Source organism: Bactrocera latifrons, unplaced genomic scaffold (assembly GCF_001853355.1).
Source record: "Bactrocera latifrons isolate USDA-ARS-PBARC rearing strain unplaced genomic scaffold, ASM185335v1 scaffold_49, whole genome shotgun sequence".
Lineage (NCBI taxonomy): Eukaryota > Metazoa > Arthropoda > Insecta > Diptera > Tephritidae > Bactrocera > Bactrocera latifrons.
Window position 1 is genome coordinate 1589508 of NW_017537145.1, and position 23448 is coordinate 1612955.

At 36.9% G+C, this 23448-nt stretch overlaps 1 protein-coding gene across 1 annotated transcript; it reads left to right on the forward strand.

The window, feature by feature from the left end:
• The first annotated feature begins 359 nt into the window (after nucleotides 1–359).
• On the forward strand, nucleotides 360–15324 carry LOC108973542. Its single transcript, XM_018940886.1, has 3 exons — nucleotides 360–435; nucleotides 841–1026; nucleotides 14279–15324. Exons 1-3 carry the CDS (start codon nucleotides 360–362, stop codon nucleotides 14491–14493), a joined length of 477 nt encoding a protein of 158 aa, XP_018796431.1. The 3' UTR covers nucleotides 14494–15324.
• The last annotated feature ends 8124 nt before the right edge of the window (nucleotides 15325–23448 follow it).

Genomic DNA, 23448 nt, shown 5'->3' on the forward strand with positions numbered 1-23448 from the left:
GCATATATATATATGAGTATATAAGGTCTATCAACTTCCTCGTTGGTCGCCTTTGCCGTGGCGAATGGGCTTAAGTAATAATGAGAGGGATATGGCTGAATAAATGTTCGGTTTTGAGGTGTGAGGATATCTACACCAACGGCACCCTAAGCCAAGATGTCAAATTATCCATGCTTATGGCTGTATGGTCAGCGGACTGTAATCGAGTAGCTGATCTGGAATGGTTTCCTCCCTTGCCTTATATACGTATACTGGTTTTACGGACGAGTGACCAACTCTTTGCAACTGACTCATGAGATAAATCATGAATCTCAATAACACCAAATACGATAAACATAACGCATTTTCGGATCCCCATAATGGAATCCCATGAAGAAAACTTACTCGTCTCTAGACAAGAGACAATAAAAGTTAGTATCGAATGTACCAGCCAAAGTACGCCAGTAGTGGTAACAGAAAAATGACAGTGTACCAACCAAAATACCCAAAACCTAATCATGGAACATTCTACCTCCAAAACAACCAGGAATTCCCGAGTACAAAGTCATCGAATGTATGCGCCAGGTCACCTTGGATTTTCTGAACGATAGCGCTGCCAAAATTAGCTTTGTGGACCACAAACTGAAGCTTATACCCGGAAAGATAGTCAATCTCTGATCTATTTACCATATATACTCAAAAATCGTAAAGTTAAAATATAATTCTGTTATTAAACTTAACATTTAAATTTAATCATTAGAAGTCGTGAAGAGTCGTTTTTCACTGTTAAAATCTTAGTTACCTACTTATGTTCGATTCAAAGTATAATTTAGTAATAATTTTCAATATTTTCAATTTCAGTCAACGCTTTGTTAAAATGTTGGCGCTGCTCCACAGATGTCTCCAATGGCGGCTTCTGCGATGATCCATTTGATCCGGAATTCATTTCCGACCAACAACGTTACTGGAGTTATGTTAACTGCTCCTATTCGGCGGGTTTCAAGGCGGTCAACGCACGACCCGTGTGTAAGAAACTTGTGCAAGAAGGTGAGTAAGCCAAATCGGGTAAAAAATAAAACAAGAAATATTATATCATGTGTCTATTAAAATAGAGTAAAGAAGGAAAATTAGTAAGAGCCTTCAAATGAAAATCCTTTACTTTGTTAATATTCTTTGCATTGCATTAATTATAGCTTACAAAAAAATAAAATGAACTCTCACTTCTCAATAATAATTGTAAATATTGTTTACAAACGACTACAAAGGCCGAAACCACCGACCAAACTGCGCACGCGTACGTGACACGCATTAACAATGTCGGCGTCTTCTGTAGTTTTTCCCATAAAGTTTATTTGGATTTCGATTCAGCATTGAGGTTGGATATATGTAAGGAAACCACTTGATGGACAGCCAAATTTATAGGCGTATGTCCATATCAAATGTGAACTCGTAGAAATCAACCGCATTCTACAAAATTGTAAACAAACCAAAATTGTCTTTTACTCTCTTTCTAAAATTAGTTGTCTTGTACATATATATGTATGTATATATGTACAGAGCCCATTACTTTATTAGAATTTTAAGTTCTTATGACTGAACTAATCATAAAGTCTATCTTCCGTTTCACCGAAGATAGAATACCCTTTACAAATAGATTCGAAATTTTGGTCGATCACTTTGTGTGGCAGCTACATAGAATATATTCGATAGATCTAACTGTATCACTGATATAAGTTATAGAGATCCAATATCGGTGGTTTCGAGAAATGAGCAGCTTTTTGGGGAGAACAATTCTCCAGACGGCGTCTGGTAAAAGTATCAGCCTTACAGCACGGACGCCAATAGGGCAATGGCGTTCTTTTGATTGCGGTTCTGGACTGCTTTTCCTCGCTAGATCATCAGTTTTATAATTGCCTGCCATTCTACTGTGGCCTGGCAGCCATTTCAAAGGGACTCGATGCTATTGATAGCGAGGTTAGACACTTATTGACCACACTGTAATAAGTTGATGGTTAGTATCACCGTCCAACTATCTGTTTCGATGGTCACTTCTCTGGATGAGGCTGCAATTTGCGGCTACCTTAATGGCTAACCATGACTTTGAAAATAATCAGGAATTCTTAAGCTGGAGTTGCTAGAGAACTCCTGATGGTAAATTTCTCCAGCAACCTTTCCCCAAGCTTTGACCTTACGTAAAGTAGCTCACTGCCGTTCTCCTCCAACAGCATCTTCTCGCCCACAGCTTCCTCGCCGCTATAGGAATAAGCAAAACTGCCGGAGTTCGGTTTGGCGAATCCGTGATCTGGTATGAAGTCAAGGAAACGTGTTTTCCAAGCCGAGGATGCGTAAGGATTCCCGAGTGTTCAGAGTGTTTTTATAGAAACTCAGATTTTCTGCGTCCTTTCGCAGCCATACAGCTTCCTTCAGTGTCTACGGGCACTATGTGCAAAATAGCGTTAAGTGCCATGATTGGAGTGAACCTTAGTTCACCATATATGCCAACGAGTGCCCCCCGTTAACTGCTTTCGAGGTTTTTTTGCCAGGAACACTTTCGGTGAGAGACCCCCCATTTTTCCAATGACTCCGTTGCCTTTTTTCCCTCTTCGATATTCGGCTTCCATGAAAGATGATGATGAGCCCTAGATATTTCACTATATCCGTCAACTCAACAGTTCAGTTTGAGCTTAAAGCCTGTGGAAACAAAATTCCTAACTGTCGCACATATTAAAGTCTGTTCAAAATTTATTTTCTAATTTAGTATCTACCATCAATTTGTTTAAGTGATTTGTTCGAATTGCAGTCTTAGTCGCTAAATTAGTGGCAATTAACCCCTATTTGGTCGATCGGTCACAGTGACTAAGCAAATATACTTGCGGAAAATGGAGTTCTGAACACACGAAAGAAACATGGCATACTGTTACAAGTTTAGCCGCATTTATATCGGGACCTTATTTAGACAACTACAAATTGATTTGGCATAGAAACAGCGGTGGTCCGAAATATCAAAATCCAATGTGACGCTCTATTTGTACATAATTTATACAAAGTCCGATAATTCCATAGACAAAACCGCATGTCGGTTGGCGAAACGTCCAAAAAATTAAAATTTATTGTGCTAGTAACAGAGCGAATAATAGACGCTCAAGCGAACACAACATGTGGGTGAGGTGCGATTTGTGACACTGACAGTGATACCAGTGTTGCATTTCAATATCTCAAAACTACACGAGTTGAGTGTCCATTTATCGTCTCACTGTCAAAAATGCACTCACACCATGCCGCTCGCCCGCAACCGAAGCTCAGGCGGTTTTGCTCTTCGACACATGGGTCACAATTCGCGTGGCGTTGCTGCTCTTGCTGTATGTGGCGCTAATTTGTTGCAATTTATTACACAATGTTTCCAACAACGCTGTCGGCGGTGCCGTGTTGCCACAAATTGTCCCTATCATCGGCGAATCGCAAAAGTCGTGACGCCGTCGCAGTCGCAGTCGCCGCCAACGGGTTGCTTGTTGATTTGTGGAAATGTTGTAAAATGGCACATATGTATGAGCAAGTATTAGTGCGTAAGTGTGTGCATGTGTGTCAAAATTCGCATGCGCTACATGCCGTTACTGTCAGCGTGCAATGCATTTTATTATTCGCGTTTTTCATACCCGAGTACGGCTTTGTTACGCGTAAATAGCAGTTTTCAAAAGCAAAATCGGGCGTAAATAGAGGCAAGGTCTTTGTTGTCTATTTTCAAAAGAAGAGGCTCGAAATCCCCCAAAATTATATCCCTAAATCAAAATTCTCAATATAAAAAAAAAAAAATTATCCAAAATTGAAATCCCCAAACTGTAGAAAGGTATTCGAGCGAAAGTACCATGGACACTCCGATTTCGGACCGACCAGTGGAGGAAGGACTTCGATGCGAAATACGTGGTGTGTTCATAAAGTATCGCGAATTTTGAATTTTCGCGGGTTACGTATATTCGAATTTCGAATTTTTTGTGGCGTTATGTTGGTACTTATGCCGACAGGCTCGGCCATTTTGAATGTTCATTTAATTGCTGACAGCTGCTTTGTTTGCACGTGTTTTGGATCGTCTTCGATTTTTACCTATTCAAAAAAATGGATCAAAGAACCTGTATCAAATTTTGTGTGAAAAACGAAATTAAGTGCGCGGCTGCATTCCGAATATTGACTGTGGCATACGGAGAAGCTACCTTGGACCGAAGCAACGTTTATCGGTGGTACAAAATGTTTTCAGAAGGCCGAGAAGATGTGACAAAAATTGGCTTTTGCACCACGTCCCACCACGTCCATGAAAGGACGACGTTACGCTTCTCTTGACGAGATGAAGACTTCGAGGAGCTGAAGAAGATAAAAAAATTGATTTTTTGAAGTGCTTCGAAGATTGGAAAAACCGTTAGCACAAGTGTATAATATCTCATGGGTATTACTTTGAAGGGGACAAAATAGATATTCATGAATAAATAAATAATTTTTGAAAAAACACAAAATTCACGATACTTTTTGAACACACCACGTAACTGGTCAATGGAAAAGTCTTTGGCCTAACAAAGCAATCCTTCTTTTGTTTTGAAATATTCGCTTCTTTTATTCAACACAGTTCCGTTCGAGGGCGATACACTGCTTACATCGACCCTCAAACTTTTCGATACCATTTTTGTAGTACGATTTATCCTTTGCTTCTTAATAGGTCCCAGTTTCGGAGATCAGCTCTTCATTCGACGTAAGTTTCCTTCCAGCGAGCTTTATTTTGAGATCTGAGAACTCAAAATAGTCACTGGGGGCCTGACCTGAAGAATGCTGTGGATGCGAAAGCAATTCGTAGCTTAATTCCGGGATTTTGGGCATCGTTTCCACTGACTAGTGACACGGTGAGTTGTCTTGCTAAAGTTGCATTTTCTTTTTCCTCAAATTCGGGCGTATTGCGACGGTTTCATCTTTCAAACGGTCCAATGGTCAATAAAAATTATTCCATTCGGATTCCAAAATACAGACGCCGTAACCTACCCAGCCAAATATTACGTACGTAAAATGTACGCATTGGAGCGTATTCGTCTTGTTCAGTCCATTCTGATGACTGTCGACTGGACTTCAGAGTGAAATAGTGGAGCCTTGTTTCATCCACAAATCGACGCCAGAAATCTTAAACAACTCCAAATGCAGCTCCGAATCATCAACACATCGTTGATTTTAAACCAAAATGAACCTAAGCTCAAAGCTTTCACATACCCAAATATTCGTGAATCATTTGATGCATACATTCAGTTGATGTCTTTAGAGTGCCTGCTGTTTCACTCAACCTAAATTTATGGTAATCCAACATTATTTTGTGGCAGATTTTGAGATTTTCGTCAGTAATAATCTCTTTTGGGCGTCCAGTTCGTTCATCGTGCATTAGTGCTCATCTCACCACGTCTAAACCTAGCACACCAATCCTTGATGGCTGATTTTCCTGAATCTGTTCTTACCTAGAAGCATGATTATACCCCAATACAGGGTTGTTAAGTTTCCACTTTCCGATGTGTGCCTTCCTCATGCGCTTGAAGCATTGAAAAATCCTCTCAATTGAACAAGTGTACTACGTTACCCCGTCACAAAATTCGGTTCCGTTCGGTTTCGACCACACCTTACTTGTTATCATTTTAAGTGTTTCATGCTTTGGTTTTGAGCGCAATTTTTACGGTTGCTTTGTTATTGCGTTTGTTTCTACTTTATCGCGCATGCAACAAATTGTTGCTTGTATCTTCATTGCATTTTTCCCCGCTCGACTGCATATGCACATATCATTGTATTATTGTAGATATGTGCACATTCCATAATGTTTGCCAGCAGGTAATTGCGTCAGTCGCGCATTTTTATGACGTTGCTTAATATTGCTTTTTGCTATCCGTTTCCTACGACAATTCGCAGTTATTCCAGTAAAGCACTTTAAAGTAAATTTGCATGTCTCAATTGCGTAAAAGAATAACTGTAGTCGAAGCTCTAGATTTTAAGTACAGCAGATTTTTCATTTAGAAATTAATCTTTCACATTATCTTACGTTGAAGGTCGTGTGATTTTGCGAACTACTTATGAATTGAGATTCGTTATTTTACATTTCTCATCTGATCTTAGATATGTAGATAGATAGATAAATAAATGATGACTGCCCCTCTTCTAAGTCACAACGAATCATTAAGCCTCAGCATATCATGATAAATTGCAATATATTACACTTCTTGGCTTGCAGCTCAAGAGTTACCAGCTAGTCGATTGCACCCCATAAGTCGTCTGATCTTTTATTTTTAACTATTTCTCGAATGAAGTCTAACCACTCTTAATATAAAAACAGCACCAACTATATTTAGGTACGCAATTTCTTGATTCCTTGTCAAATTAAGTCTAAGCAGGAGTATATTCTAGAAAAATACTTTTAATGAAGAATATCATATCTTAACGTGCGCTCTAACAACACTTATATATTGCATCCCATGGCTGCGCAGAGAGCAAAGACCCACAATAAGACCTTCCCATTTCTTTCGGTCTTGTGCTTTAATTTTTTTGGATTTAGATACAAAGACGTCTAAATTCATTCTTCCATTTAGAGCGGGTCGACCTTTCCGTCGGCTGCCTTGTGCATTATAGTCGATAGCGTTTCGATTGATTGTGTCTGGAAGCTGTCGCAGAACATGCCCGAGCCAGCCCCATTTTCTTTTAAAAATTTCGGCAGAGAGTGGTGAATGATTTACACGCGACCATAAGTCCGTATTAGAGACGGCGACGGATAAAAGAATGCAGCAAATAACGTACTTAAAGTGACGTAACGGTTTCAGCAGAAAAAAATACAAATAATTATTATTTACGAATTCATATTTCTTTCATAATTAAATCAAAGTAAGTTGTTAGAACTAGTTTCTTTCGATAATACTTCATTCTTCACAAAAACTACAATTATTACGAATTCTCAGTTTACCGCAACGAGTACACATACCACGGTATTGTTCCTCAATCAACCCGGTCTATCTCAGTATTCATTGCCAAACCTTTTCTCACAATTACGGGTTTAATTTCCCGACTTCGCTCCTCTATCTACTAAAAACTCTCCACTTTGCCACTATGGAAACATGATTCGAGAGGATTATATCGATACCGCGGTCTAAGTAATGATCTTCAAATTCATCACCCATATTTCACTCTCGTAACAAGCCCTATCGTTCTGCCTGGAACTAATCTCTCAGTTTCCAAGATATCGATCTAAAATTTCGCAAGCGATATTTTTTCTAGAAGAAGCTACTCATATTTTGAACATATGTATATGAGAACTATATCATATAGCCATACAAATTGACCGATCCAACTCAAATCCTTGTAGACCTTTTTAACAAGATATATTCACAAAATTTTTGTAGAATATTGTAAAAGGCAACAACATAATCTCTGCATATTTTGCCAGGATCGAATCACTATAATCAAGATAGTTCCATTTTATACCATTTTATGTTATAAAAAATGATTTTCTTAACGGTATTATAGCTTCGGTGCACCCGACGTTAAAGTTGAGAAAGACTAATACCTGGCTAGTTTTTTTCATTTGTATGTACAAATATAATCTTACAGAACTATTACTTGAACTACTTCGAATTCAAAATTTCATTTGTAAAGCCCGCCTAATGAAAGTTTAGCACTTAATAAATATAACTATTATAGACCCTAAATCTGCATCGAAGTTCGTCTATACTTATATAATATATAGGGGTATATAAAATTAAATTAAACGTCTATATGCACAAACACATGTGCGTATGGATTCGGCTGTATTTGTGTAACCTGTCTAGTTCCATGACAGTTGCACATTCGCAATAAATAGGTTCAAGGACTTCCAGCAGACAAGTTTGACCAACTACATACCTTACAGAGACTCAGTGACCAGCAAGCGACCACTGTCTCACATAATACGCCAATGTCTCGCCCCTTCCCCCACACGTTGGAAACTAATTTTCTAAATATGCTCAGCGCTCGCAGTTCACTGCATCCAACTATTTGCCTACTTGTCTACATTATCTGTTTCCGAAACTTATTTAAAAGCAATAAAGTCAGCAACAACAAACACTGTTGTACTGAAATCACGCAAAAAAACGCGCCAAACGTCAGACTTTAGAAAACGAAACTAATAAAAAAGCGAAAACGCATTTTCATAGTTTGTCGTTCGCACAATTGGCATTTTTTTCATGAACAAAACTAAAAAGAAGTACAAAAAAAAAAAAAACTTAAACTTCGGCTGTACCAAAGCTATAATACCCTTCTCATGTAATATATAATATCTTATAACATACAAGGACATATAAGATATAAACAGATTTTATTTATATTGATTTATATGACAGCTATACCATATACTATAGATTATATATATAGATCCCATATGAATTATTTATTTGGAGATTATACCGTTGCCTAGGATAATTATTCGTGCTAAAATTCTCGAAGATAAAAAAGTTTTTCATAATAGAATTGGATTTTGTACGATTAGTTTGTATGACAGCTATATGATACGGTGATTCGATCTGAACAATTTCTTACGAGATTATTCCATTGCTTTAAGTAATAAACCATACCGAATTTTGTGAAGATATCTTACCAAATAACAGAGTTTTTCTTACAAGAACTTAGTTTGATCTAAAATCTGCCACTTTGACATATATGCAACTTTTTGGGGAGAAAAAGGCATGTGCAAAATTTCAGATCGATTTTCCAAAAACCAAGAAGTTATATAGGCTTTTTCAATAGGGCACTACAAAAGTGGACCGATAGGGGACTACACACGGCGCCTTATTTTCCCGCCCTTTTGACATTTCTCTTCAGTAAGGTTTGCCATTTCATCATGAAAAGGATAACCGCTCCAACAACGAACAAAATTATTAAAATTTATTACCGAAATTCGGTGGCCTCAACTTTAAGATATTTAAGATGTTTAATATTATATTTTATAGGGTCTCCGACGTTGCTTTCTGCGTGTTCAAGGTATAATAAATAGAATTGCATGTTTCTATTGCATTCTGCGCACTTTTTGCTTGGATTTTTTATGTCGCGTGTTACTTTTGTGATGTGGATTTCTCAGTGATTGTCTCGAATTGTAAACTCATTGGAAAAAATAAAATCAGAAAACAAACTTAAGCAGCAAATGTGTAAAAACTTGCATACGTCAAATAAAAATGCACGCACGTACACACATATAGATTACATATACTATACCTTATACATTTGTATGTATAGTAGTTGCTTATGTGCGGATTATACGCCAACAACCCAACTTCAACGCAGCAAACAATCAAATCAACACCAAAACAACTTGAGCGTAAGTTCATTCAGCTGCAGCCATTTTCGATTGGTTTCGGGTTTTATGCGTCCATTTGTTTACTTTATCGGACATGTTTGCACTGCCAATCGAAAGTTACTAGATACGCCCAGGATATCTTGACACTTGCATATGAATATGTTATACCGAAAAGACATATCCGATAATAAAGCTGTACGGACTTGTTGTATGTGTCGCTAACCGATGAGTGCAGTGATAAAGCCTTTATGGTCATTAGGCTGCGCACCCTGCCAACTGACAAGCTGATTGAAACTTCAAGGGGTGTTCGATAAATTATTGCTGTATTTTAAAAATATTGCTAACTTGAATACAAGTAATTGTATTTTTGTTTTTGAAAGGCCTTCGGTTTTAATTGTTTGTTGCGAGCAAGTGTTTTTTATTGGTAAAAATTATTCAAATTCATTGGAGTATCGGAAGAATCAGTAAAAACCATTTTGTAAGATCATTTGGGCCTAAGAAATGTGAAAGCGCGATTGGTTCCAAAATCACTAAATTTTTTCAAAAAACAGTGTCGCTTTAACGTCTGGGAAACAATGCTCTCCGTTTACCAGGCTGTCATGAAGTGTATTACTACTGAGGATGAGTTTGGGATCTATGCTTACGACCTGAAAATACACCATCAATCGATTGAAAACTATTCCGGCAGCTGTTTCGAGAATTGAAAAAAACGTTGGCACATTTTGAGGGGGACGACATAGATTTTGATGAATAAATTAAGAATATTAAAGTTAGGAACAAAGTCTTACTGCTTTTTTGCCATAGTAGTATATAACATATTTATAATTCACAATCTTTTGACAATCTCGTTTGTAGACCCTTCAATTTTAAATCCCTTTTTGCTTTAGTTGTAGACCCTGATGAAACCGTCCTCTCTATTCTTCACTATTATTTCCTTTATTAACCGAAAATTTATCTGGAAGACTGTTCTGACTTGATACTCAAATTTACTTCTAGACTCCAGACTAATTTGCCAGCATATTTTTTACAATTTCTTGATAATTTGGTACTTAATGGTTACCTAAGATGCTCTTGAATTAGTTTCCAGAATACTCATAACACTGATAAAAGCTGTAACGAATATTTAAAAAAAAATTTATAATTTCTAAACTGAGTTAATTTTTTTTATTTATTAAAAAGTTAGTAGTATGTAACAGTACTTGGCCACAAATGTAACTATTTTTGCAGGTTAGGTTAGGTTCGATGACTGATCTATAGAGATAGCACGTGATTAAGCGGAATTAATAAACCGTGATACGTTGGTTGCCCTTTAGATTTCGAAATTTGGGAACACTAATTTGGCAATGTGACAGCTCACGGCTTTATCGTAAAGTTTAACATTTTTGTCGTTATACATAGTAAGAACGTTTTGACATACGAGCGCTATTTGTGTTGTTTACAGTAAGTTAAAACATTCATATCCATTTGAGGTCGTATATCTATCCAAGATGACTTTCAGGAAGGTCGTGCAAAATCAGTTGTTGTTCTGAAAACTATAGACGCTGTACATAAACTGATATTGCAAGATCGTCATGTGACCTATCATGAGATTGAGACAACTAGTATGAGCATTAGTTTGACCAGCACACATTCGATATTGCATGAACATTTGACAGTAAAAAATTTTAGCTCGTTGAAGCAAGTGCTCCAAAAAGGGCCCGCGTCGCCTAGTCGAAAGAAATGTTAAAAAAAAGCACGGTGCTTTGAAACACATCTGTGACATCTTGGCAGGTGATGAATCTTCCTTTTACTCTTGCATGAAAAAACTAAACTAAGAGCTCAACGGATTTCGACACTTGAGAGGCGCTTGGTGCGTTCAGAAGCAATTATGGAAATACCTCAATCAGAGTGGCAAAAGTGCTTCAAAATTTTGTTTTTTCATAAGCAAAAGTGTAATGACCTTTAGGGAGAATATTCTGAAAAGAAATGGAGATATTTTCGATATTCAAGATTTGCTTTGGTTCTCTCATACCGAAACATAAAGGCAACCATCATATATGTGCATTTATGAAAAAACATAAATATATTGAATGAATGAATCATCTAAATGAGGGAAGTAGCAAGATCAACGTAATTGTAGAAAACGACTGTCAAAATTGCTCAGCAGAAAAGTAATTAAGTCGCTAAATAATGAGTGCAATAATCGCAAAAAATTGAATTACTGTGACATTTGTACGCCACACTACCAAATTACCGTCGGAGCAAAACAGCGCTCTGTTATTATTGATATATTATATATTTTTTGTTTGAGCGCATAAATTATACGCTTTTTTGTTGCTACTTCGTCATATAACTGACAATCACCAGCTTGTAATTATGGTTTTTGGTCAGCAATGTCAATTCTTATTAAATCTCGATGACAATTGACATCTCAAGTCCTTCCTTAAGATTCGCAATTCACAACAATTTACAGTTAGGCCGATCGTGCAAAGATAATAGTTTTTACTGTTTTCGCCGCTTCTTAAAGTGGCCAGTTTTATAATTTAATTTTTTGTTTTGAACTTTTTCTCACATCTCTTGCGTTTACAGTAACAACAAGTTGCACAAAATAATCAAACTCCTCGTGATCGCTTTGTCTGTTGTTTACCAACAAGTCGTCGTTATGGAGTGGTTTTAAGAGCTTCGCCCATTTTGGTAACTTGGCAGGTTGCTTATTAAGGCAGTTGCCAATATTTTTCAACAATTGCGTTTTCTCTGAAAAATAGTCAGTAATGTTGGAGCGTAGCAGCACTTATGTAAGACGTCGATTTGAAGTTCGTCACGAGTACTAGCGAGGCAAAGTTTTTCTTAATTTGGGGTTTGCTGAAAATTGGTGGTTTGATTGCTATAATGGTTAGGAAGTAGCAAAGCGTTTGATGGTGTAGTTGTTTGCTTTTGTACAAGTACATAATGATACCCAGTATCAATATATTTAAATGAAAAAGATGCTTTTTAAACATGTTATTTTCAAGAATATAAAAATCTTATAAGGCGTCAATTGTTTAGGCTATCTTGGAAAACAAAAGAGACTTTACATAATCAAACAAGAAATAGTTCAGGGGTATTAAATCCCGAAATCTTGGTCCCACGATGCTAAATAATGCGCTCACCAAAAAATTTCCATCACTAAAATGATTTCCTTGTTGGCTGAATGACATGTAGCGCCGTGCTTTTGGGTCGTTCCCAACAACATCCCCCTATTCGGGCATTAATCAGGGCTTTGTAGTCTTTTCCATTGACTATAACTTAATGTCCAATGACTTTTTTCGAACAGCGTCTCATCTACATATGTTTTGTGGATCTACACTCACAATTAGACAGTTTTTTTTTTATTGACGTGTCCCTTTAGTCAAAAGTAAGCTTCATCTGTAAACAAAATTATCTGATGAACGGAAGGTGCGACGCCTTTAAAGGTTATTCAGTTATATTTCTTGTACGATTTATATTATATTTTGTATGCCCACAAACCAAGATTCTTTCTCAAAACCTTACATAAAGGGTATAGACACAGCTAAAATTGTTACGCGCCATGGCGGATGGACTCATTCGGGTCTTGTTCGGTACTCTGCTCCGCAGCGCCAATAGCGTCTTCTGTGCGCACTGTAAATTTGTTGCTGAGGATGTATGTATGTTATCCACTAGAGCACTACATTTGGTAAACTACTCTATGGTCGACGGGTGGACGATTATGTTGACCGAATACAATTCCCACAACAGCCGTTATTATCCGGTCACGGGCTGTACTTTCGGTGATCTAATCTAGTTTGGATCGGAAAAGTTTAGGTTAAGTTTGTGCTCAGTGGAACAACACCTTGCAGCAGGGTTGCTACGTATCCTCCTGACTCGTGCTGGCATTGAATCCAAACTTATCTCACCAAGGTCCCCAAACTGCTGCTGACCACTCTTCAAATAGCCGAAGTGTGAAAAATCGGAATATTGGTCCCAATACTGAAACCTGGGTAACGCGCCGACATAGTCTTTCTTCCGAAAACTATCCTCTCTTCAGTAGTAAGTAGTAGGCACTTGAGGTCTTATTACTCCCGACTGTAGACTTCCTAAGTCTACCAAACCACCAGCATGGCTTCCAAAAGTGCACAGCACCACTACAGCACTAAACGTCATAAGATAACTAGTTCATAGAAGATCCTCGTAGCTTTGGACATGTCAAAAGCTTTTGACACAGACCTGACTAATCGCCAAACAATTTCTGGGGTGCTTTCGTATAAATAAACCCTGAAGTCACCTGCTTGAAGCCACCCCTAGCAACATCAAAAGGTCCTTCCTCAACTACATCGACGACATAAGACAATACGCTGACCAGACTTCGGACTCAAAACACCCCAGACGTAAACTGACCGCCATTCTCTGTGGAATCATAATCATCTTCACTAATTTCCTCTCAGTGAATTGTGTACTTGGAGTCAAACCAACTCTCATTGTAGACGACGAGCTCGATTTGTCACGAGCACTGAGAGTGGCCCTTGCGCAGCTTCGTTCTGGATACTGTAGCAGGTTAAACTCCTACTTATCCAGAATCGACGCCGCATGACTCTAACTACCTTTTTGCATACCAAGCTAACCCTACATATCTGCAACCCCTCTCCTTATGGTCTGGCCTGTCGAAACAGCACGTTTTCTGAGCCTACCATTGGATGACTTGGATGACAACTTATCTGAACCGTATCATCGTAGCGGTGATTAGATAACCGTTACAACAACAACCGAGGCATTAATGGCAAAAAGACCAAGTCCGAAAAAAGTATTGCCTCATTAAAAATCACGCAACTTAAAAATACCCGTCAATCAGTATTATGATGCTCCAGAACTAAAACTTATGTATATAACAAACTACATATATATATATTAAGTTTAAGTCAACCAGAAGAACCAAACAGACTAGACTGTTACTTAGAAAATGACAATATATTTCATATACATATTTTTTTTTTCTTACAGTCTACGGCAAACGTGTTATTTCGCGCTCTTGCTTTTACGAAGACTATGAAGACTCCTCCGATCGGTGCGGTCATGAAACTAGCTCATCATACATCAAAACGACTTTCTGTCAAACATGCAGCACCGATGGCTGCAACGGCACTGCTGCCTTCTCGCCTTACATCGCGTTAGTCCTACTACCCATCGGCACGCTGCTCATCAAACTGATCAAATGAAGTTCGTCGAAGTGGGAGCGCAGTTGAGGTTATGGCGGGAAACGTTTGGAGTCCACCTTTGCAATGCTTTGTAATCTTAAGACAAAACCAGCTCTTTAAATAGTTTTATGTTTTAAACGCATAAGTCACTTTTAAACATACTATAAGTTAGCGAATTAATTTTCCATTGAATGTAAAAAAAAACATATTTATAATTCGTTGGAGTTTTCGGTTCTATAACTGTAAATTGTTTAACTAATATCTACATAGTTAAATTTTTACACTTCAAAACGAAAATATTTAGAGAAAATTTTTGTGAAACATTTAGTGAAAAATTTTTTGAAAGCATTTAAAAAAAAAATCTTAGCAACTCAAAACTATATCTAATGAAATTCGCACAAAACAGACAGATTTCAAAAAGTATGAAAACTCAATTTCAGCACCGCCAGGCAAAACACACAGAGTTTTATACCAATGAGCTCTTATTAATTAGGAAATTATGGCATAACGGTTTCTAGTACACTAAATACTTGTACATATGCAGTAAGACTTGAGCTCTAGCCAAGAACAAGTGAAGTTGCATTACGAATCCCTTATAATCCTAAAAATAAATAATATCGTTTACAAAAATATACAAAAACGCATTACCGTAATTCACATAATTGTGTAAAAAAAAAATAGCCAACAATGATTTTGAACGTCTAAATACTGTGTAATCTAGTGTTTAAATTATCATAAAGTAAATTAAATAAAATAGCAACAACTCGATCATACAATTTATATTTACTATACGTTACAATGTTATTGATTTAAGTACATCAGAAGCCCCAATAAACTGAGTGATTTTGAAAAGGTGGATTTTTAATATTTTTTTTAATATTTCTGAGCATTCTATTTACTGCTATTTTTATCAAAGGTGGATTCAATTATTCGAGGCGGTTTTCTCTTTTTCATTGGTAGTGTTTTGCGGGTACTTTTTCGCTTTAGCTCGCTTCAAACGGATGTTTTTTTGACTGTTCAGAGGATACTTGGTGTAAGAGCTGAAGTTGGGACCTGCTTGTGCCATATGTAAAATATGTAAAAGTATCGTTTCTGACCACTCCCTAGTGAAAGGCGCTCAGAGAATTTCCCTCACTTGCTTGAGCTTCTATATAAAGAATTTACCGTTATACAGGGCTGCAAATGATTCATTAAAAAGCAATTTATTAATTTTTTGCTTTATTTTATTATTTAAAAATATTTTGAAAATTTTTAATTCCAAACACCGGATTGAAAAAGAAAATGTAATACCAAATACGGGGTTAAAGTCAAAAAACAGAACAGTGTCAAAAACCAAAACATTTGATTTTGGGATTAAAAAGAAAAATAAATTTTTCGGAAGTTTTACATTTTAAAATATTTAAAATTTTATTTAATAGTAAAAGCTGAAGAATCGAACATTAAATTACAATGTTTTTATTTAATCATTTAATAAATATTATTTTTGTTTATATTAACGTTATGCGTTGGAACAGGTTAAAGTCGAATCCATATTGCGCGGTTAAATTTCTTCTCTTCGCCATTTGTCCACAATTGGAGATACCATGTGCTGTGAGATGCCTTCGCCTCCATCGACGGGTACTGAATCGAAAATCTTCACAACTGTAGTAGTTTCTTCCATCCGGACCTGACCACCACAGCTGCTGCCTCTTGACTCACTGAACTATGTCAGTGTCATCTTACATATATAGTATATATGTACATATATTGGGTAGTACATATATATACATATATAAACTTAGTCCATCTATTGAAGCTCTTTGCAGAAGATATATCTATATATATTTATAATATATATATATTCTTTATAGAGTATTCGTAGTTTCCGGTGATATTGATATCATTGGCCTCAACAACCCCGCCGTTAGGTATATACATATATATATATATATATATTTTGTATAATAAGCGAACAAACTTAGTCCATCTATTATTATTGTCCATGAACAGGGAACATTCTTGGGGTTTATTTCTATTAAACTACATTTATATTTTCTAAGTTGCACTATATAAGATAAGAAACTTCGAGAGAATGTGATAACATCGATAACGACGTAAAGACTTTAAAATTTCTTAAAAGGAATGATTGCGTATAAATATATTGCTACATATCCGTGGTCTGGTCCCAATGGCTCATGATTACTGCAGTAGAATAAGTTTCTATTTCTTCGACTACTCTTTCTCTGATTTTGGTTTCATATTTTTGTTATTCAGCAACGCAGTTTTCAAACCGCTCTCAGAAATCAGCGGAAATGCAATTATGTTTAATTGCTCCTTTTTTATTCTTTTCAACGTTCCTTTGTCATGATTTGATTTTTTGTGTAGTCACTGCACTCTAATCTTCCTCGTTGATTGCGGCTGTGTGTTTTTAGAATGCTGCGTTCACCGCCTACACTTAGATCTGCGACTCTACGCCGGCACGTCTCGGCCTTATGTAGTTTGTTCGTACACACTCGTAATTGACAATGACCGTGTCTGTGAGTCGGGGTAAAAAGAATTAACTGGCATGCAAAAAACTGCATTCACAGTTTTAAATTTCATACACTCACACATATGCCAATCGATGTCACGAAACTTGGTGACTGAGCTTACAACATCAAGGGTTACTCACTAACTTTTAACGCTGTAAAGAGCTAAAATATATTATATGTAAGGCTTAGGTAAGTAAGGTGGATGTCTGACGACGCACATACATAGGCATTGCCGAGACCCTTTGTGAAACTACCAGAACTAAAATCCCCTCTGTCCTCTCCGAATTTTTGAGATATTTTTGCACACACTCCTTTCTTCCCAAGTTCTTTTTTTTTAGAACCACTATAACATATAGCTGCAATACATTCTGAACGATCGGAGTTAAGAGCTTATATAGAATTTCTTGATTTGAGAAGATATCTTCTCCATAATTTGGCTTGGCTTCGTGTATTGTTTAAGGCAATGGTGCAATTTCCGAAGACATTGCTCAGAACGAATCACTGTTGCATATAGTTGTCGTATGCTTAAACCGGCCGATCAAAGTCAAGTTCTTTTAAGGAATCGTTTGTATGGCAGCGTGCAACCAAAGTTTTTTTTTGTTTTTTTGCGCAAAGTTAATTAATGGCAAACATTTTTATATTTCTGATGGTTAATTAACCGCTGACACTTTTTGAAGTCGCTGTGGGAATTGAAAACACCGATTGGTGTGGGCAAATGTGGATTTGCCGTTAGTGTGTTTATTATAGTATTATAATGTCAGTTTGTTGGTTGAACGCGCAAGAGCGTTAGCCATCGTTAAGTGCATAGTGCCTCCCAAGAGGCAACCAGTTAATACGTATTCAGCAATATTGTGAATATGAAATATCTGACTTTTTTCTACCAAAATTTCCTAACACCTTGTAGGTGGGAAGATTGGGCAGGAGCCGGAAAAAATATATTTTTCAACTGGTTGAAGGCTCAGTATTCTAACGTATCATCATTTTGAACAAATTATGCAGATTGACTTCACCGAGTTTTGGAAAATGGGATCATAGAGCTACATGACCTTTGATGATCATTATCATAGTTCCTAGTTTGCTACCTAGAGTCCATTTTTAACACAACCATTGAAGGACAGCTCCTAGTTTAAGGCAGCTTAAGGGAACGGCATTCTCGGCTTCACCACCACTCTCCTTCTAGTCTAATTTTTTATATCCTCTTATGATGCTGTAGGAAATTAGGAAGTCTGAAAAAGAGAATATGATGAAAACGGAGAATTCTTCTTAAAAAGTTCAGCGAATTTTCAATACATATTTCAAGTTAAGATAAAGTATCATTCTTTAAATAATATTTGAAAAATTTGAGTCCCTATAATATTAGCTGTAGATTACACTGAATTTAAATCGTTTCTAGTCAAATTCTAGTAGAGTAAAAAACCAACAATCCACGCATAAAGCTGTGGCAATTGGCATGTGGCATGAACTTTGCTTCAATCTGCTCCTTTTTTTCAAAACAAAGATTTATTTTGCATTCTGGGTAAACATTGTAAACAATATGAGGCAAATATGCGCTGCCATGTTTATAATTCAAGTTAACTGTTGTTGTTTTTTTTATCTGCCATTCGCTTGTCAAATAATTGCAGGCAAAAACAAATAATGTGACTCGAAACGCATTGCGCATGTGCGCCGTCGACTTCCAACTATTTAACTGTCACGCACTTTAGCTCACACATACGCATACATATTTACCGATTTTTGTTTACACATAATTTAAGTACTATATCTATCATTCTTGTTAGCTTTCCCCTATTTTGGTCCCGCCAGTTCGCTGCGTCGCTGGCGTCCGATTTCACTGCCGTTTAATGCATAAGATTAATGTCAAGATTTGCATACAGACACATAGATTTTGCCAAATCGAGTTTTCTGATATTTTTGCGTTTTTTAAATTTATTGTAAATTGCAATGATTTTTGTTGCTTTTAGTATGAATTGGTTAATAAATACGTAGCGATTATTTGGCGTAAAAGTAATAGCACTAAATTTGGTTACCGAGTTGCTCGGATAGTGTTAATTTTATTACGAAGATTTAACATCAGAAAAATCATTAATTTCGGCTATACCCCACACAGGTGCATTTCTAATAGCATATACGGGTATATAAAGAAGTTTATCTTGACTCTCATTAGTCAATATGCGTCGCAGGTATATGCTATAGCAGTCCGATTTGAACAATACGTATGAAAATATAGCGATTCTTAGGATAATATTATATGCGATATCGGCGGTTCCGACACTTGAGCAACTTATTTGTCAGTAAAACTATGTATGACCATTTGGACCGGTTGGTTCTCTTTTATTTGTTAAGAAAGTACGTTATCATTATAAAATAAACCAAATGTGTTGGACGATTCCTCAAAACGGTGTTCAGTAAAGGTCATATCTGCGAAATCTGGAGTTCCAAAGCCTTTGGTGATCCATTTCGTGGTTGCCTTCTTTTTTTGTTTTTTTAAAGACCAAACGCGGAAACTTTAAATTTAATGGAGAATGTTTATTGTTATTTGAAAAAACATTCTTTGGTGTTTATTTTTCAAAGATCATCTCCTTCGTTGGCCGCGGCTACGTCTCGGATAGTCCATCCGTTGTGTCTAATTTTAGATGACTCGTTCGAGCATTTCGAGTAGATGCAGGATTGTCTACATAGACTTTAGACTTTGCAATACACACAGGAAAATATATAACGGTGGCATATCACACATATCAATGTGTGAAATTATCTGCTCGCCGGCATCATTTTTGAGAAATATGGACCGCTGATTCCACACACACACAAGCCACATCAAACCGTTGTTTTTGTGGATAAAATGGCAGCTCCTGAATCTATTCATGTTGCTCTCATTCGAATCCTCAGAAATTGCTATATATAAGAACATGATACCCGCTGGAATGAATACTTTCATCTTACAAAAATTGTTTTTTTGATCACTTTGTCCCACACGTTAGAAAATAACGAGGTTTTTCTCAGTGATATTCAAAAACCCCTGTTTTGAAGATTATTGAAGTTTGGATGAACAGATCCTTTCAAAAGAAGCGCTGCTTATTTTGGATAATACTCCAAGTTATCCACCTAAAAACAAACGCGGGATCAAAACGTTATTAGGCTTGGGAAACTTCGTCACAGAAATTGCATTTTGTGCAAAAGTATTCTTACAACAAGTAAAGAAGGGCTAAGTTCGGGTGTCACCGAACATTTTATACTCTCGCATGATAAAGTGATAATCGAGATTTCAGGCGTGGTTGAGAACCGATTTCACCCATATTTGGTACATGTCATCAGGGTGCTAAGAAAATATCATACACCGAATTTCATTGAAATCGGTTGAGTACTTCCTGAGATATGGTTTTTGGTGGGCGACGCAACGCCCATTTTCAATTTTAAAAAAAAACCTGGATGCAGCTTCCTTTTGACATTTCTTTCATAAAATTTAGTGTTTCTGACGTTTTTTGTTAGTCGATTAACGCACTTTTAGTGATTTTCAACATAACCTTTGTATGGGAGGTGGGCGTGGTTATTATCTGATTTCTTCCATTTTTGAACTGTATATGGAAATGCCTAAAAGAAACGACTCTGTACAGTTTGGTTGACATATCTTTAGTAATTTTCGAGACATGTACAAAAAACTTAATAGGGGGTGGGGCCACGCCCACTTTAAAAAAAAATTACAAGTTGCATCATAATATCTCAATTTTTACTCAAGTTACAGCTTKCACGGACGGACGGACGAACAGACAGACATCCGGATTTCAACTCTACTCGTCACCCTGTTCACTTTGGTATATATAAACCTATATCTGACTCTTTTAGTTTTAGGACTTACAAACAACCGTTATGTGAACAAAACTATAATACTCTCCTTAGCAACTTTGTTGCGAGAGTATAAAAACGGTTAGTAGATAAGACTTTTTAAATTGTATTAATAATTATGTTTATAAATAAATAAATCAAAGAAGAAGAATGTAGAACTAGTTAGTTGCGATGGCAAATACACACTTGAGTCAACATTAACCCTGACAGCAACAGTTTTTTCTGACGTAAGGCTGATGGCTGAGTGAAGGCTAAGATGAATTGTTATAATTTCGGGAGAGTGTTCGTGTTCAGCAAACTATATTTGCCGCTCCGTGGAACCCATTCTAGTCGATCAAACAGATAAAATAAAATTCGCTGAAGAAGTTGAAGGCCATCTCAAAAAGTAATTATTGAAAGTTTTTCGAGGTCTGGAAAAGTCGTTGGTGGAAGGGAATTACATCTGGTTAGGATTACTTGGATGGCGACAAAACAAATAGTTTTTTTTTTTATTACAAACATTTTTAAAATTTTATCAATGTTTGATATCACTACAACTAGTTTCAAAAATTAACGAACAGTTTGATTTTACTAATTTAAAAACAAATTACATATAAGTATGTGCCCAAAAAATAAGGTTATATTATATTTATTTTGAAAATTCTTTATTTATTCTTCTAAATCAATTTCATCCCCTTAAAAGTAATCCCCTCCCGATGCAATGCACTTATGCCAATGGATTTTCCAATCTTCGAAACACTGGTTGTAGTCTCTTTCCGGGATGGCCTTCAGTTCCATCTTCGCTGCGGCTTGAACCTCCTCTATCGTATAAAAGCGGTGTCTCCGGAGCGGTCTTTTGAGCTTGGTGAGCAGCCAGAAGTCACACGGCGCCAGATCAGGTGAATACGGTGGTTGCGGAACGATATGGGTGGACTTTTTGGCGAAATGATCACGAAATACGACTGCAGTATGGTGGCGCATTATCGCGGTGTAAAAACCATGAATTGTCTTTTCACAATTCCGGCCTTTTTAGGCGGATAGCGTTACGCAAACGATGCATAACGTTCAAATAATATGCCTTGTTGACTGTTTGACCGGTTGGAAGGAATTCATAATGCACAACGGCGCGATAATCGAAGAAAAGAGTCAACATGAAATTGATTTTTGAGCGACTTTGGCGCGATTTTTTTGGTCTCGGCTCTCTTTTGGCACGATTTCGCTCGATTGATCGGTAGTTTCGGGGTCGTAAGCGTAGATCCAAGTCTCATCGCCAGTTATACTTCAAAATGGTATTGGCTGAGCCTTTCGGTATGCCTTCATCAGCAAGGTCTCCAATTTTGTTGATCGTGAACTTCGGCGGTTGAGATTGATGATCGCCCTGGACGCTCTTCGTCTTCGACACGTTCACGGCCGGCTTGGAACCCACTATACCACTTGTAAACATTTTTTTTAGATATAGTCTCATCACCAAAGACTTTCTGCACCATCCTCAACGTATTCGCAACAGAAAATTGATTCCGTAAACAAAATTTAATGCAAATTCTTTGCTCAACATATTTCGACATCGCAAAAAACGAAAAACTCACTTTTAGCAGCTCACAAAACGACGCGTATCTCAAACACTAATGAATATTTTGACATGAAATTTTACATAAATGTGATTGACAGTACTACCAACCTAAAAAAAAATAATTCTCCAAATCCTTCGACGCGCGCAGTTTAAATTCAAATGTCACCTTATTAATTACTTTATATTTTAGCTGCCAACTAAGCTATGTGGTTTTTTTTTCGACATAATCGACTAGAGCGGCCTTTTTAGTGGGCATCTGCCTGACTCCTTATTTTTTCGGCGACTGTATTCATCCTTAGGTCTCGATGAAAATCAGCATTTCTGCAGTACCAAGGGGATTTACAATGCCTCTTAGCACCTTGTTTTGAAAACGTTGTATAATATTAATACTGCCATCATTGGCACATCCCCACAGTTGCGCACCATAATACCAAACCGGCTTGATTATTTGTTTATAAAGAAGTAATTTGGAGAATGGAGTCATGTGTAGAAGTTCACGCAAGTGAGGAAAGTTCTATGAACGCCATTCACTCAATCAGAAGACATGATTTTAGTTTTCGCATAAGGCCTTAGTGCCATACCTTGTCAAACGCTTGTGCAACGTCAAGGAATACAGCTGAACATACGTTTCCCTCCTCCAGGGATTTTTCAATTTCTGATGTTATTCTGTAAATTTGTTCTATTGTTTAATGCTTATTTCTAAATCCAAACTGATGCAATGGGATTCACTGCTTTACGTCGATTATAGATTTTAATATTGGATCAATTAATTTTTCAAAAAGTTTTGAGATTTGTGGAAGTAGTGAAATTGGTCTATATGACGAGACTACGTGAGGATCCTTTCCTGGCTTAGGAACCGTAACAACTTCGACAACAACCTTGAAAAGATAGGTGAGCTTCCGCAAACATTTGTATGGTAACTGCTTTAACACTTCAGCTGTAATTAAATCGAAGCCAGCTGTTTTCTTAACTTTAACCTTTTTATTTTCACTTTTAAGTTCATAAATGGTGATTGCTGGGATTGTTGCATGATCCTGTTGAATACTACTGAGGAAGGCGATTTTACTACCCTCGTTT